The sequence below is a fragment of the Schistosoma haematobium genome, chromosome ZW (assembly GCF_000699445.3).
Source record: "Schistosoma haematobium chromosome ZW, whole genome shotgun sequence".
Lineage (NCBI taxonomy): Eukaryota > Metazoa > Platyhelminthes > Trematoda > Strigeidida > Schistosomatidae > Schistosoma > Schistosoma haematobium.
In genome coordinates this window covers 70,276,652-70,295,644 of record NC_067195.1, presented here as the reverse complement: position 1 = coordinate 70,295,644, position 18,993 = coordinate 70,276,652, and the positions used below count along the sequence as shown (strand labels likewise).

Genomic DNA, 18,993 nt, shown 5'->3' with positions numbered 1-18,993 from the left:
AAATATGGTGGGTTTTTATGACCATGATAAACTATGCGACTGAGTATATAACTTCTGAGCATAAAGATCAGGCATGTGAAAGTTTTTCATTCGGCTTTCCTTCGAACCTCTTCGTCTTACTTTTCGAACACTGTTGAATGAAGAATCTGATGTGGATAGATGACTAGAATTTATTAGATGTTCAACAATCAAGCTCTTGACTGATTGGCATTCACCTTTCGATAACTATAGTGAATAGTGCTTGGATATGCTTTTAGAAAGATTACGCATTATACAACAATTGTGGCAAACTCCACAAGAGCAAGTAAATTGGTATATTTACGTTGAGGTGACCCAGAGCAACATTTTATCCTTGACACATCTTTGTATCAGATGTCGGCTGTAAAACATAATTCGTAGCTCAAATGAATAAGAAACCCTTTTTCTAAGCACTAGACAGTCGGTTTCGTAAGATTTCTAATGCTGTATCCCTTTCTAGATCAATATTCATGAACGAATGATTAAAGGTTCTTTTAGCTGAGTCGAAACGTCTTCATTATATTTAATGACCAAATGTATTTCTCATCGGTTTCTTGGAAACAGATAAAGGAGGATGTAATTCGGTAACTTTATCCCTAAATTCCTTTGAACATGTATTAATGTGGCTTGAAAAAAGTCACTATGTGAACATTTCCATCCTTTCTCAATATGCTGAAAATAAACATACAATTTATAGGATTTGAGAAGTTTTCAATTATGTATCGGTTTCCTAAACGTTAACCAAAGGAATTATGATTAGACAACTGGTATACAGTGGAAGGTATAATAGTCAACTTATGGAACGAATAATGCATTTAATTCATTTCATATCCATTTTAATAAAACTACTTTTCTCTCAATGAATGGAGATACAAGAAATTTAAACTAGGATCTCCTACTTCTAGGATACCAATGCATGTTAGATAATCATTTTTTTATACTCATTAATAATGAATACATTTAAGTATGAAATAATACTTGTATATTAATAGTTCCACACACTCTCATCGAATTTGCATAAATTTTCTTTAAATAAATAGAGAAGATGAGGTAATGAATTCATATTCGTCAAAACTTGTTTTACAATAATTAATTCATCATAGTAAGGAAAAATCAAGAGAACTTTGTAACAAACTTGTTTTAAGATATGATTTACATCAGAAGGGTTTTCGTGGATATTATAGTAATTTCAATAGTTGAGATCGAGTCAATTGAAGCTAGACCACCATGAAGAACCTATTGTGGGTTTGAATCTCGCGAAGCGGAATCGTGGATGCGCACTGCTGAGGAGTCCCACAATAGGCCGTTCAGTGCTTCCACGTTTTCTATGATGCTCTAGCTTCAATTGACTCATGATCTCAACTACTGAAATATGATTTACAATCGTATGTATATACTAATTAGTTATTCATTTTTCTAATATTTTCTTTAAACGTTAAAAACTTTTATTTTCCATGTTTGTTTGTTTTTTGTTGTTGTTGTCGAAATTTACACATAATAAAGAAATTAATGAAGTCAATCGTGAATTAGATGAACTACACGAACGTTACGATCAATTAGGTAATTGTTTAAATGAACGCCGAAATGAATTTAAATCTTTGATAATAAATTTAAATAATTTTGAAGAGAAACGTTTAGAATTAATAAATTGGCTTGGTGATTATGTAAAAACAGTGAATAATGTTAATAGAAATATTTCTACTGTACAATCTGTAAATCAAGCTGTTAATGAATTAAAAAAGTAAGTTAGTATTATAAATAATAAAACTGTTTATTATTCATAGTTTTCTTCAACTTAATTCACTTAGTATTGTTTTACTTGAATCTTCCCATTGATGTTTAGGACTGCAATTGATCAGTCTCTTATTGGCATATATGTATACTGTGCGTATTGCCTCGATATAACCTTAATTCACAAACATTATATGCAAGGTTGGATAGTGACTAGAAGTGGAATCCAGTTTGACGCGCGTTTCGTCCTGTTTGGGACTTATCGGCTGGATGTACCTGCATTTGAGAGTTGATGATCACTCTGGCGGAGATTATTATTTTATTTGCAGTGTATAATATTAATCCGGATTCTATTCAAAACTGTATTGTATTCATTTTACAATCTATAGCCACCAATTAAAAACACCCAAACACCGAATAACAAATCATATGTACTTTTATTTCTTAAACTCATAACTCTGATGGTTATGTTAGTAAAACAGGAAAATATTTCGAATTATTAAACATAGATTTCAATAGATATGCAACCAGGACATTTTTTGACACAGTATGTATAAGTTAGAAATATTGTTTTCAAGCTTAACTCGAACTGCAATATTACAACGAATGTAACTTGTGAACTGTAAATGATATACTAAGAGTTAATCAATAAAAATTAGCTTGCAATTTTGAACTATTTAGTAGTGCCATGAAACAACTCTTTGGTAAATGGTCATTAAAAAATATACAGACTAGTTTGCGAAAGAATAGTTTCTCAAGCTTTATACTTTTCTTCATCGTTATAGAAGTAGAATCTAGAAAATATGCAATCCTTCTGAGAACTGGTCAAGAGCATACACCTGCCTCATTCTGTACAAGTAGAAACTAGACTTGGTCGTCGTAAACACCAAGCCGTTATCTAGTAGGTTCCTGGCTTACTGTGGTCATCTCTTACTAAAAGGGTATTGGTTACTTTTAAAAATTGTACCTTTCGCTGTTGATCTTCACAGCTTCATTGAGAAGTCCCTATTTGCATATGAAAGTCACGTGGGCATCCTTTATTATTATTGTTTGTACTTATCTGTTAACAAACTATTCTCCTTCCTCCGTGCTCTAGATACATAGAAGACGAACTCAACCTTCAAAAGTGAAACTGCCATCTGATGTTTTTCCATGATAATTTAACTAATGAACGCTGTTAATACGCGTGAATGTTCTCTGTTTCCCATGTCACTTAGTATTGTATTTCACACAATTTACCTAAGGTGGAATTAATAAATACATATTCAGACTTTCACCAGGCTATTTTCAAAGCATGTCGGATCTGATAATTAGATATCGTGAGTAATTTTCGCAGTAGATATTTGACGAGAGATAGCTACTGCTAATACAATATAATTAAGAGAATTGTATTAATTTTGTTCACCTTATATGTTAATAGTTTCTTCTTCCTTAAATAATTATATTCCCATGAATAATTAAACAGAGACATTTTACTAACTACACTGCAATTATTTCTAAATTTTCTATTTAAACTCAAACAAAAATTGAAATACCTCAGCTATTCCATTTGTCTGAAGAACCACCAAATTCCTACTCTATAAACGACGTACTTAACTAGATAAATTGATGTGTTCTTGATAACTATTATTTACGCCTCCTTGGTTTATTTTAAATCTAGATATCGTGCTCAGTTCAATGAACAAATACCAAAGCTTGAAATTGTTCGTCAAAGTTTTACACAAGTTTTACACAATCGTGATCATATGCCAGGTGCTGTAGAATTAAGAAATTCAATGCATTCTCTTGAACAACAGTGGAATGAAGCGGTTGTATTAAATGATAAATCACAGCAAGATTTAAACAAGTTACAACGTGATTTAAACGAATTCCACAAACTTGATATTGATCTCACACGAAAACTACAACAAAAAGCTAATCGAATACATAGTGTACATGACAAATGCCTTGCGGATAATATCATGGGAAGTGAAAGTCATCTGAATCAAGTCAGTTGTATTACTTGTGTATATTTATTATAAATAATATTAAGCGATTAATCCGAGGCTGAATGTCCTATATCTACTGCATGTTTCAGAATAGATAACCTGATCAATCTATTTTGTTCCTTGCTAAATTATACTGATAGACTGACGAATTCAGTATTTGTCTACCAGTCGACCTACTGCTGTGGAGGTAATTATATAGGTCGTTCATCGAGGCCAGTTTTTTATCGTATACGGCAGTATCTACCAGTACGGGTTAACAGAGGAAAAGGCAAATCAATCGCATCATCTATACTGTATTGGGATATTTCGGTTCGGATTCATCATTTGACATGGTTATTATACTTTAGATCATTCTGTACGCATTTCATATTGGTAAAAATATAACTGATATCCTATGAAGCAGTGAGTAGTTGAAACTCTTCACCAGGAAATTTACTTTACTGCTATCATGGCAAAAATTAGAAATTTCAGATATTTATTAGCAATTCTTTGTATTTGAACAGTTACATAACCATATATATACTTGTAATTTCACTTCTGGCTATTGCCATTTGACACTTTAATTTGATCAGTTACATAACTGAACTATGTGTGACGACGTAATCTGTAACATTTGGTTTATTAAATCAATAGAGAATTAAAGTTTTCTGGTGTTAAGCATATAATTAGTGGGATATTGTTTATTCATAAAACTTGCGATAAAAAAAACTGTTGTTTAACTGGTAATTTCATATTACAGTTAACACCACATTCCATAATATATTCATCTATTTTGTTTCTTTTCATTAGATTTCAACACTTCGTCAAGAATTGGACAGTGTTGTTCCAGAATTAAATAAATTTAATCATTTAGTACAAAATTTCAAAAATTTAATTCCTGAATCTTTAATAAATCAATTAGACTTCAATTCTACAAATGAACGTGTTCGAAATGATTTCAATCAATTAGTAAACGAATTGTCAAAATGGGAAAGTGAAACAATGAGTAAAATTGAACCTAAAACTAATTATGAACAATTAGTGCAACAATTAGATTCACAATTGAAAACAATTAAAACAAAAATGGAATGGTAAGCAAAAATACTGTCTAGTTCCTTTTTAATTGTTATTAGAATAAATTATATGAAGTTACAAACAAGTTATTTACAAGATACAGAAATACTTGGGATTGGGGGGGGCTTGTTAATAATGTAGAATTTTCATAGTTCAAACTATGAACTGATCTTAGTTAGATCACCATGGAAAACTATAAACTACCGACCAGCTGTTTTGTTCTAATACAGAACTCTTCTACAATTAGTATTCGTGACCCCACCACAAGTGATCGAACCCAGGACTTCTGGTCTCCCGGAAATGTTTAATCTCCAGACCACCTAGGCTGAATTCAATTACGTGCACGTCTAACTTCAACCAGTTTGAGATACTGCGCTGTTGTCTTATATTGTGAGATAAGTCAAGTATACTTTGTACTACCTTCGAAATGTTATCCTTTTGTTAATGTAATTGCTAGACACTTAAACTGAAATCTATAAGTGTAGTGACAAAAAATATTAAAGTTCTATAAAAAGCTTATTTAACGTTGCTAGTGGTATATTTTAAGTATAGAAAGTTTATAAATAAATAATATATTTGTAATATCCCAATAAGTAGAAAAATTAGATTTTCTGACGTTTCGTGACTTAGTGTAATCCACTTCTTCAGAGAATAACTAAACAAATTAAAATTAGTCCAAGTTTTAAACTTGTTCATGATTGATTATTATTTAAAAACAATTAATGATATATTACACTAATTATAATTTTAGCAGTCCAGTGAAAGAACCTGTTGAGAAAACAAATGATTTGAATGAGATAAATAAGAAAATTGAAGAAATAAAACCAGTTTTAGAAAAAGCTGAACAATTATGTACACAATTATGTGAACATTCTATAAATCCAACAGATCAGTGTAATATGAAAGCGAAAGTAAGTATGATATTCCTATTTCAAATTATTATTACTTCATATTCAATTGTCTTTTAAAGTAACACATTCATTTAGTAGACTTTTCAGTATATAAAAATAAATAACTTTATATAGAAACAGCTTATATTAACAATTAGAGCTAACAAATCTTTAGAGATTAACTTTCACTATCTAACCTGGAATATAATAAGATGTATATAAGGTGGTTAGCTTTTATAATAATGTCTTTGTCGTCCTCCAAAATTCGAGATCATTTACTTCTACACGAATTTTCATTCAACTTAGCATTGAAATCTTAATCAAAATAAACTTAAACTGAAAAGATAATTAAGCAAAGATGGATAGTGATTAGCAGTGAAATCCAGAACGCGCGTTTCGTCCTATTTGGGACTCGTCGGTTGAATATACCTTCATCCCAGAGTTGATGTTCACTCTGGGACTCGAACACAGTACCGTTCGCTGCAAATGCCATCGCGTTATCCACTTAGCCACCTTGAATCCACTGCTAGCTACTATCCATCCTTGCTTAAAAAGCTTGTGACTGAAGGCTATATCGAGGCAATACGCACAGTATACACATATGCCAACAAGAGACTGATCAATTACAGTCCTAAATAACATTGGGAATATACGAGTGAAACAACACTAAGTGAATTTGAAAGTATAATTCATTGTTAAATAAATACAAAATTATGTTGTATTAAGTTGTACCCTTTAATTTATTATTTAAATTGATTATCAGGTTGACATTCAGTTCCCTGTTATTTTCGTCATTTTCTTAAATTTCCTCTAAACAGATATAAAATTCAGTTGAGATTCTGCTGGATGAGTAGTGAACACATATATTCCTAAAACTTAAAATTTTCAAATGTTAACATTTATGTAGAGAAGTGTTATTATCTATTCTCAGTCGGAATAACAATGTTAATTTAGATCCTAACACTTCAGTATAATAACCTAAACATAAGCTGAGATTTCGCTAATCATTATCAAACATTGTCAGGAATGTACATTTTTAATTTAGGACCTGTACGGCCAACTGTTTACTTATTCATATACTAAACTAAGAGGCTACAACTATTTCTTCGAAGCGTACTAAAATTCGTAAAATCTAAGCCAATGACTGACTAGTTGAAAGTTAAGTGCCTAATCCAGTAATGTAAGACTCTACCTATGCAGAAGTTTGTTAACAATATGTTTTATTTGAACATCTTGTCTGATTAATATGCCATATATTTTAATCCTCTAAAACCACTTATCCTCTATACGTAGTTAAAACGAATAGGTGTCGCCATAGAAATCGGCTGTCATAGATACACTTCAGACACTCACACCATAGTTATCTTCAGTGAAAATAAGTATTTGTTTTTCTGTTATTTACGATAGGTAAATATGTATGGAACTCATTTTGTTCAGTATCAAATTATCTATCTTATCTGTAATCAGAAATGATAAGAAGTCATTAGGATTCAATTTATTTTTTAACACTTGATTAGATGAGCTGTTTTAAACCAGCTCTACCAGTAACTGTTAAATCAGATCACCATTAATAATTATTCTTGTTTAAGATGATCGTTCTGTAAATTTATGAATTCCATCTATATCCATTTATATAACTGTGTCAGGGAATGATAGATTTCAAGTCATATTATGAATTGAGAACTTATTGACCTCCTCTTTTTTTGCGCACACACACACACACACATAGAAATGCATTAGACAGCATGGAAACATGTACATTGTAATCCATGAGCCATTTAAAGCACAATCAGAATTCTGATTACTCTCAGCTATAAATTTAAGTACTAATAACTTCTGTCCAATTTTGTTGACTGTAATTCTAGCTTTTAGACCTTCAACATTCATATGATCAATTAATAAATGAATATCATAAACGTGAAAATGGGAAGACTGAACATTCACCATCATTGCCCAGTAAATCTGAATTGAGTCCAATAAATAAACTAGATGAATTAAATCAATGGGTATCGGTGAAGAATAAACAATTACAGAATATGTCTCATGATCTGTTAAGTTCCAGTGTATCACATACAAATATACCAGAGACAACGCAAATTGAAAGTGATTTACAAAACTTAGAAGTAAGTTATTATCATTATTGTCAGTAAAGTTTAACACTTACACTTGTTGTTCCAAACTCAAACATTTGTATTTCAGTAATACAAATGTGAAATGATAAGAAAATTGTTTAATATGCATGTTAGAAAAACTTCAATTTTCACCATCTAACCAAATTTGTGAGAAAAAAGACCTCAAGCTAGAATTTAAAACAAACTATTTCAAATTAGATATGGTTCATTAAAAATGGACGATGGGAAAAGAATATAAAAAATACAACCATTTGTATTTTACATTGAAATGGGTCAGCATTCTGATTATGTCAACAACACGGTTTATTTAACAATGAATAGTTAATGATTATGTGCATAACTATTACAAATTGAAACTAACTGGTAAACGGTTATTCCCTCCTTATCTGAAACTCGTTTGGTTATTTGACTCACTTCATACATGAATAAACTCAATAATTTTAAAGTTCACAAAATACCATTCAAGTAATGAGTTGGGATACAATAGTTTGAAGCTGCAATAATGTTTTATGAGATTTTGATGAGGTGATTGCAAAATAAACTTGCTAATAGACACGTAGAAATTTCAGATTATTTCTAAACGGAATAAAGATCGTGTATCTTTGAGAAGCTTTGTAGTAGAATATTTACCTAGATTTTTCTAGTTGCTCAACTGACGTCAATGGCTTTCGAACTTAAAAAGTATCCACAAACTAATTTATCGTTCATCTTTTTCAATAATTTCTTCCTTTCCAATATTACTCTAATTTAATCATCATCCTTCTTATCATCAATAAAAAATTTCCTATCAATTATAGTCTATGTCAGAAGAATTAAAAGTTAAACAAAGAGAATTACAAGATTTAAAAGAAAATAATAAGTTAAATTCATCGTCACTTCCAATGGATTCTAAAACTATAGATTTATGCATAAATCAAATGAATTTATTACAAAACGCTGTGACAGCACAACAGCGCCAATTAAAATCAAGAACCAGTAAAGAATTTCTCTTATCTGACCAGTTGGAACAATTAGAAGTAAGTGACTATATCAGTCTTTTATTAAAATTACATATATATGAGCATTATAGGAAAGATACATCTTTAATAAAGTCACCAGATGTACTTTATTTACACTTTGTATCACTAAGATTACAGATCATTTCCAATAGTTGATTTGTTACACATAATAAAATCTGGCTAACTGCCTGCTAGATCTAGTTTGTCTAGATAGTAGTTCAAATTAATAAGGCACCGTTTTACGATTAATATTGTGTTATATGATTCGTAGTGTTGACAGAATCTAATATTTAGTCAACTGCCTCATTTTATGAAGCCAATTTATTTAATGCCATCTGATCAAAATAATATTTTATAAGCTTTATGTTAATACATAACGATTTGAACAATACAGTTCAACTGGCTATATCTATTCTGATCAAAAGGTGTTGAACATAAATTTAGTGTTTTACGGTATTCATCAACAAGATATTTTCAAAATCTCAATATAATGAACCACATTTCATAACATTTAAACTTATGTTGATTGCCACTGGAATTACAGCTATTACCACTAATATATTCAAAGCAATTAATATTTGTATTTATTTGTTAAATATTTTTTATAGTATATTTTCTCTAACTTGAACGTGTACTAACTAACAAATGAATATATATATATATATATATATATATATATATATATATATATATTCTATCAATAATTTAGGTATGGATAACAAATGAAGCAATTCAATTACTTAATGAACCTATAGCAATAAATGGGAAGTATTTAGATGAAAAACCGATTCCGCTAACAAATCAACAACAAACATTACAAAATCGTATACAATCTATTTGTAATAAACAGAAAGAATTAAATTCATTAAAAGAAAAATTGAGTCATATTAAAACTTATAATGATCAACCAAATATATTAACAGAATATCAACAAAATGAATTACAGATCAGTACAAATGGTTTACAAAATAAACTTAATAAATTGGAGAATGATGTAAAATTAAAACTTGTAAGCTTCACTTTCTTTTCTTTAAAATACTTGACTATTTTAGACTACAATGTGCCTTATCGGGGTAAATGTCAACAATAAAATTTTGCAAATATACACATTCTACTATTTATTCGATAGTAGTATATATCAAAGGCAAAAAGTTTCTTTATTCCTAGTTATAGAAGACTAATTACCTATACTGTTCAATGTTCAAATTTATCAGTGGAATGAGCGAATATCTTAGTAAAATGTTATCAATTACTTATTTGGCACCTTAAATTGAATAGACAAGTGTATACTTTATAAATTAAATTTGATTGTAATCTGACCTCAGATTCCTAACAAAAAGAAAGCATAAAACAATCATATCGTTATAGCCATAATCCCATGTATGATTATTAGATGTTCACTGGTGAAAAGTTCCAAACTGCAAAAAAAATCTGTGCAGTTCCCTTTAGTATCGGTGGTTACCCAACTGAACTATGTATGCTACTGCTTAAGTCTTACTTATCGTATCGATATTATCTAGTTGCTCCTACATAACTTGTGTTTAGAATCATTTTCTAGATTACTATCTAGTAAGTGTAAGTTGACAGTTAAATTTCTACCCCTTAATCATGTGAGAAAAATCGCTAAATTTGTAGGGTATGTGATAAGAAATCATGATTCTCTCAAGATATTTTCGATTAGGTTAAATGTAGTCACAGTATGATGTATGTTATTTTACATTTTCTGCATTATCTTGACAAAAACCTCATCTTTATCATTTGATTATGAATATTCCTGTCCTTTATTGTACATTTTTCCTTTTGATTTTGTTATTCAAAGTCTCATATTGATGATATTCAAAAGGCTTATTCAGCGGCACAAAATTCACTGGATACTTACAAACATTCATGTGATGATCTAGAGACTCGTTGGTTAAATCTACAACAAGTTTTATCTACTATCGAAGTAAAAGATCTCCTCAAATCATCATCTTCATCACCAATATCATCATCTCCACCATCTTCACCATCCATTACAAAACCATCAAATCAAATCAAACAAATACGTGGTCAAATGATTGAATTACAAAGTGAATTATTAGAATTAACTAATCATTCACCAAAATATTTCGATTCAAAGGATCATTCATCTAATATCAGTTTAGTTCATCAATTAAATCAATTAGAATTATTAATTCAATCATATGGTGATAAAAAATCACAACAATCAATGCAAAAACTTTTTGATGAATTACAATTAACAACGAAACGATTAGAAACTATTGAACAAGCATTAGAAATGAATTTTGAAATGTTTCAAGTGAAAGATATGGATCCATTTTCAATACATTTTATTAAAAAATTAAATTATATTTATATGGAATTACAAAATATTCAATTCAATATTAATGAAAATCAAAAAATAATTCATTTAAATTCAGAGACAACACAACATAGAATTGAATATTTTCAAGCATTGTTAAAACAGGTAACTTTTTTCTATTGTCAGTTTTAATATTCTAGCTCTTGTATCGTTGTATGAATTTTTAATTATTGATTCATTCATTTTGTTAGTTGCGTAACTAGTTAGCTTGTTAACATTCATATAAATACTTTATTCAGTAGTTATCAGTTGTGCTTACTGTTATAACTGATGAACTTGTTTGCCCTGTTTATTGTATAACGCAATGACACTGCCTATTAGAGAGCAGCGAATAATCGATCGAATCAGTGACGTATAAACACGTGCGAGCAACCTAGAGTCTTGATTGGTTTCACTTCCTGTTAAGCCCTAAGAAAACCACCTGGTTCGGTTTGGGCACCCAGTCAGTATCACAGCCCTCAAACATATCGAATGAGATTTGTGTGGTGCATATGTATTTGGTGCCTCCTTGTACCAATATCTATGTGTTAAAATAAATAAAATAAGCCCATAACACCAATGTCAGCCTATGCAATATGAATCATTTATTTCAAACATACGGGGTTTATATACTAATCAAACCGACCACAACGTACCATAAAATAGAAAATAACATTTGTACAATATTTAGTCAAAAGTGGCTGTGAATGAGGGATATAGTAATTAATAGACAGGCTATAACTCAAGAATGGTAAATCGTATAATAATAGTTCAAAATAATAGGTCAAAATGAAACTCATAATGAGAGGAATATGAATATGAACAGTTTAGTTAAATGACAATTATACGATAAAAATATACTCATAGTATTAGTCCATAAATGGATCCTAAAAATTACCATTCATTATTCTTATCGGGATATAACACTTACGATTCAGGGTTATCATGTTTTTATTTTTTTAGAATAAAAGTATAATCGAGCTTATAGATTGAGATCAAATGAACACCTTATTTAGAATTAGATCAATTAAGCAAGAGGATTGAATATTTTAGTTGATTTCAAATCTTACTCATTCATTTATGTTGTTTGTTTAAATCATAATAATTCTCTTTTGTTTTTATTGAATGTTACCTTCGTATTATTGAGAAAACTTACAATTTGAACTAAATCATTCAACTAGTGACTAGTATTTTTAGATTCAAACAGTTTGTGATATAATTAAAGTCTTTCATTATCATTAATAAAAGTAGTCTTATTCATTTCATAACTTTACTAATTTAACAGGTTGTCATAAATTGTCGCGGAAAATTAATTCAGAGAAGACAAAGTAAAAATAATATATCTGACAATAACTTTTAATAAACTAGCAATCCGGATTGTTAGTAATATGATAGATGTAATGAATACTAGACTTAACATATTATTTGCTTTATTTTCAGAAGGTATCAAATCTATGCATCATCCTTCATATTAGTACTAAAATTGCTGTATAATTTTAGCTGCTACTTTATCATATCACATATGCGTAAAAATTTATCATCGTGAATGCGCACTGCTGAGGAGTCCCATACTAAGACGAAACGGCCGTCCAGTGCTTCCAGGTTTTCCATGGTGGTCTAGCTTCAATTGACTCATGATTTCAACAAGTGAAATAACTTTTTACTAAAAACCAATGAGTAGTTTCGATTTCTCATTTGTAGTTCTGTTTAATTTATTACCCTTATTTATTTAAAACTTTCTCACTTTCAATGTACACCTTAAGAGTAATTCTTTTAGATTATTCTCTAGGAAACCAATATTAAATTGGTTTTCCAATAAACTTAGTTTCGAGACCTTAATCTACTCAACAAATTGAAAGATATTCACGGTCAATAGAATTTACCATCAGTTTCTTGCAAATTTACGGCGTACATGATATTGTTTTGTTTAGAATAAATGTAAATTATTACTGGTATTCTCAAACAAACTCAAAACTGGCAACTGTCGTTTTAAATACAAATCCATATTTACAATAATTTATCTTTGTCTAGTCCTTAAGGCTGATTGAGTTCTCTTGATCAAGTAACAATGTAGTTACGAGTCTAAGTGATTCGATACTGTGTGTTGTTAGGTAGTTGAAAGGAAATATATGACCTAAATTTAGTATCGGTTGGTGCTCATCAGGAATTTGTACTTACAATCTTGAAAGAATCAATGCTCTCTGTGGAATCCGAACATCTCAGATCGTAAAGCTATATGACTATCTGGAACAAGTAAAAGTAAAGTCATACTGCTTCCGTTTTTATTATTTTAACTGTCTGTCCTCATTTTATTCATTTTTACTACTGTAAGCCAATAACTTTTATGCTATGAAAATCCAGCCAACCTTTTACTTCACCATATAAAATATGACTTTATTAGTAGATCTTGACAATAATAAAGTTTAAGCAATATAATATTGGTTACTACTATATGACCTGTTCATCCATGTCTATCATGGAGCTGATATACGCTTTAGTCAAGAGTTTATTGATGTTCAGTGCATTAGAAATAGTATTCTTCACAAACTGACATCAACCAGAGAATCAAAGAAGACTGGATGATAACTCAACTCTAGTTTAAATTCCTCAGCAGTTAGCAATCATTGACCCCACATTGAATTATATTTTTATTCCAATCTACTAATTTTTACATTATTTTCTTGTCAATTCAAAGTTCTACTACACTGTAAATTAGTTTACATTAATTTACTCCACAGCTTAATGACTGCAAGCAAAATGTGAATGATGGACGTTCTGAATTAGCTGATAAAATGGTATCATTGCCAGATGAAAGAAAACTTAGTCCAATTTACTCAAATTTCTTAACAACCCTGAATCAATATGACACGCAGTGTAATAATATGTCAAAACAAATAGATCATATTATTAGCGCATTAAATAATCGCGTTAAACAAACAGAACAAATGGCAACACTTCGTCAAAATATTAATAGTTTATTGAAAAAAGTTAGAGAATCTCGTCAACTACCTTTAAATGAACAGTAAGTTAACATTATCTTTAGTGCTCTCTTCAAGTAATATATTGTATTCCCTTCAAAATTTGTTCATCGGACCTTCGAAAGCAAAAAATCACTGCTAATAAGCGATACAATGTATACATATTTTTTTAAGATTGGTACATTTTATCTGTATGTTTATATCTAGAAGTTTTCAGTTTCCGGAACTATTGGTTCCCTACAAGGAAAACAGCAAACGTTGGAGAATTGAATAGGATTCGTGATAAACATCATATGTGATGACTGAATTCGTACAATCTACTGACCATTTAAAAATGAATACGCTAGTATATCACAACACTCACATTTCTCGATCTCTGAATGATACCAGGTTTCATTAATCCAGATATTCGTTGTCTATCTCTAGTCCTTGAGAGCACTTCATGGGAATACATAATTCCCATGTCTTATTTTTGCACATTTGACCAATTGTTCATCGATGATTGGATAATCAACAATATAATTTTGTCTAAAGTGGCATCAAGACTATCTTAAATAAATCTGAAATGCGGTTGCGTTACAGCCCAACTCTATTTGTGATAAAGTGTTTAGTTGAAACATTCAATAACAGTTGTTTACCTTTTTAAAGGAGCATTCGTCTTCTTGATAATGAAAAGTCCCCAAAACACAAAATATTTATTTTAAATTTACACAGCATACATAATGAATCACTTAAAATGAGTCTAAAGTAGGAACATTCATTGCAATCAAGATTTGTTTAGTACCTATTTGCTTTTTTAATGATTTTATTGTATAATATTGACTTGTAGTACAAAACAAGTATCGTTTAGTATTTTGTTATTGAATTTTGTTTCCACTAATTTCCTTTCGATTTTTCTCTCTTTCCTTAGATATCTTCAAAACGAATTAGATGTATTAGATTCGAATATGAAATCGTTGAAAGAACTAAGTGAAGAGCTGTGTAAATCACCAAATGATTCATCTGACAAACAGATTAGTTCACATCAATTAGAATATGAAATAAAAACATTAGAGAATGTAATACATGAAGAATTAGCCAATTCAAAATCTGTTATACCACCTGAAAAACAAGCTGAACGACTGATATCACATTTACGTGATACTCTAGTTGAGGTAGATGTTACATATCATAATCATATGTTGTTTTTTTTTGTTGTTTGAGTATGTTTTCTGTTTTGCCTCCGTTGAGTGAACTTAACAAAATAACCTCTGGAAACTGATGAATTGTGTATTTCTCAGTATTATGTGATTAAAACTCCTACAAAAATTGAGCGCATAATCTATCGATGTTATAATAAGCTTATTTTTCCATTCGACTAAGGAGCTTATAAACTATCTTCCTTATTTCTTAATTAAATTAACAAACATCATGGCTTCATAAATACAGAATTTTTTTATAATTTTGTCAAACGAACAAAACTAAAAATGTGCCGTTAATTGTTCCAATGTTAAGTAAAGTTTCGTAAACGCATAAGGTGATTGTTTAAAGTAAGAAAATTTAGATCAAAATGAAATAGCTTTGATACGTCTGGTATATCCATGAATATTGAAGATTTACTTTCTGAGTATTAAATTAAATAAGTAAAAAAGGGGTAGAATATTAACTAAAAGTGGATTATGCTTCTTAGTCGTTCTGTTGATACCTTATTGATATTAAATGACATTCCTGAATTCGTACCTTATTTGTTTAATTTTACTTACCTTTCCGTTGTCTTATTTCGTCTGAATGTGCGTTCAGTAACGCAAGAGATATCTAATTAATGTAAATTTAACTTTTGTGTTAGGTAAGATATAGTATACGCTATTCAGTGGTGAATTATGAAGAAAATCCAACAACCGCGAAAATAAACCATTGAACCGACCAAACCTGTATATCCACTCAACTACTATGACTTTCCTGACTTCATTTTACAGCTTTTAAGCACCAGTAATATAATTATTGGATAGATCCAGAGTGTTCCTCAAGAAAAAACCCAGAGGGGACTTGAAAACACTGGAAAACATTTTTTCTAATCAGCATTGAATGAAAGTATCTCAGAAACATCTAGAAAGTGAAGAGTCACGGGCTACCTTTCTGATTGGATGATTAATTATCACGCTATTATGCCTAGTAGGGTTCCAGAATCTTCCAAAAGCTCAAAGCCATCCGAAATGATATAAATACCCTCGATTTTCTGTACACAAACTAACCTCGGAGTAAAGAGTTCCTTCCATAATTCGCGCTTTTTCTCTCGTGTTCAAGTTGTCGTGTATATTTAGCCTGAGGTTGTTAGAAGAGCTTAGGAAACTAATTCAAGCGTTTAGTCAGAAGATTTGTCAATTATCATCATTGAATCCAGTCTTTTTTGTAAATTTCTTAATATTTTCTTAATGGTACATATACTAGGCAAGCCAGTTCTAGGCCTTACAACACTCATTTCTAACTACCATACATACATACATCCACTAAATAATCGTTAATGTAATCAGGATCACTTGAATTTCTAGATAGAAGTTAACAAACTACAGTTTAAAAACGATTCCGAAAGTTCTCAAATGTACCTTGTTATGATATGAAGTAATTGGAATGTAAATAAAGAGGAATTTAGTCTTCCTGAACAATCTCCGAAATTATTCTCCTACTAATTACAATACCTCGATTTAAACAATTCATGTTCTAACTAGTGACTAGCTTCAAGATATAACTCCTGTAGTCCTAGTGAAAAGCCATGATCATTGGAGTCCAATCCGTGTCAGATTTAAGACAGTTATTCACCTCAGGCAATCGACTAAAAGGTTCAGTGTTCACGTGCATGCACTCTTCTGAGGTATCTCATACTAGGACAAAATGATGGTCTAGCGTAGATTAACTTTTGATTTCAACTGGAAATTCTACATATATTCCTTAAATCAGTTTCAGCTTGGAAAGGACAGTAGGTTAGATAGACTGTGTTAGTCCTGACAATAGTAGTCTTTCAGTTGATCCAATTTTCTTTTCAAAGTGTTTAATTATCAAACAATCCTTTTATGCTTATCATAATTAGGTTCAACATGATCTTCATATACTTTCAAATCAATTATCATCATCATCTAATCAAGAAATGATTACATCAATAATCGATGATTATCATACATTAAATAGTCGTATATTAGCAAGATTAGATCATTTTGAACAATTAGATCAATTAATTCAATCTATACAAAATAAATTAATTCATAATAGATTAAATAATGAAAAACAATTAATTAAAAATGATTATAATTATGTTTATAAAGAAATACAATTTAATTTAAATAAATTTCATTTATTTAATGAAAATGAAAAATTATTTAATGAAAAAATATATCAAATATTAAATTGGTTAAAACAAAAACAAATTTGTTTAAATGAATCAATACAAATAACGAATACAACAATAGGTAATACAACAATTTTAATCGATTTAAATGAAAAATTAAAACAATTAAAAGTAAGTTTATTTATTGAATTATTTATATTTTAGTATCAGAAAAGGGTTTTTGTAAAGATTGTAGTAATTTCAATAGTTGAAATCATAAGTCAATTGAAGCTAGACCATCATGGAAAAGAAATCTCACAATAGGACGAAATGGCCGTCCAGTGCTTGAAGGTTTTTCCATGGTATGGTCTAGCTTCAATTGACTCATGATCTAAACTATTGAAATATTTATATTTTGTTAATATTAAAATTTATTATGAATTCATTTTGATATTGAATGAATTTTTACATGTTTATATTATAAAATGATTGGAATAATTTACTTTTATAGTTTTATTCTAATAATCCCTTGTCTTTTCTTTTGCTTAGATATATAACATTAAATATAAGTATATTTACTTACGGTAAGAGTAGAGGATATCCGTAGGCTACTAGTATTTGATCATAGGTATCTTCGAAGCACTACTCGTATATCCTGGGACCATCGAGTAAGTAACGCAGTTGTTAGGAAACGGGTACTAGGTAAGGGTGGAAAATCAATTGATGAAGTAGTGAAACTTCATCAGTTGAGATGGCTGGGACACGTGTTACGTATGCCCAACTACCGACTGCCTCGACGTGCGATGTTCTGTGGTATAGGAGTAGATTAGAATAAAGCTAGGGGCGGCCAGACCAAAACATGGCACAAGTCCATGAAGTCACTGACAAGTGGACTGAGTCATGTTGTTGGTGTAGACTACCTGGTTGGGGACTGCGAGATGATAGCAACCGATGGTCAGGGACCCTGAATGACATGGCTCAAAATCGTTTGCAATGGCGCAGGTGCATCCACTCTTTGTGTTCTCCCAAATTCTAATCTTCTGAATTTATCATGTCCCTTTCTTTTTTTTCTCGTTCCGAATTTATTTGACTGGATTATACTCTTTATATAACATCTTCAAACACTAATCTTTCGGATTACTGCTTATACTCTTACTACCTCTAACACTACGGGATTTGAATCGACAACTGTATCTTTGTGCCAATGTGGTATGGCAACTCGAACTGATGTACGTACGTACGAAGTTCTACGTTGTTACTGACTGACTGACTTATATACGGTTATTACATCTCATGGAGGAGAATAGACCTTCTACTAGGATTCAAATTAATAGTAGCATGAGTTTATTCAACTGCGATCTTGACAGAACATATTAAGTTTATTTAATATTTGATTATAGGAATAGTGCTTAATAAAATATATTACATAGTTGTACAATTGTACTTATATATTAGAATTTTTTTCTAATTATCTTACTCCATTCATATCATAATCCGTTGTTAACTTTTATTGTCATTATTTATATTACGTAATCTAGTATTGTAATCTTTTTATTGCATCATCAT

General features: G+C 30.1%; 1 protein-coding gene across 1 annotated transcript in view; it reads left to right on the top strand.

Moving 5' to 3' along the window:
- Positions 1-18,993, top strand: part of MS3_00010478 (uncharacterized protein) — a gene marked incomplete at both ends in the record, with an annotated part of 178,673 nt that overhangs the window by 115,234 nt on the left and 44,446 nt on the right. The window contains 11 exons of the mRNA XM_051218846.1: positions 1,522-1,759; positions 3,410-3,737; positions 4,527-4,807; positions 5,542-5,701; positions 7,546-7,803; positions 8,610-8,828; positions 9,520-9,819; positions 10,630-11,277; positions 13,890-14,173; positions 15,040-15,283; positions 17,194-17,619. Coding sequence (XP_051072340.1) covers positions 1,522-1,759; positions 3,410-3,737; positions 4,527-4,807; positions 5,542-5,701; positions 7,546-7,803; positions 8,610-8,828; positions 9,520-9,819; positions 10,630-11,277; positions 13,890-14,173; positions 15,040-15,283; positions 17,194-17,619 — 3,386 coding nt within the window. The remainder of the gene's footprint in view (positions 1-1,521; positions 1,760-3,409; positions 3,738-4,526; positions 4,808-5,541; positions 5,702-7,545; positions 7,804-8,609; positions 8,829-9,519; positions 9,820-10,629; positions 11,278-13,889; positions 14,174-15,039; positions 15,284-17,193; positions 17,620-18,993) is intronic.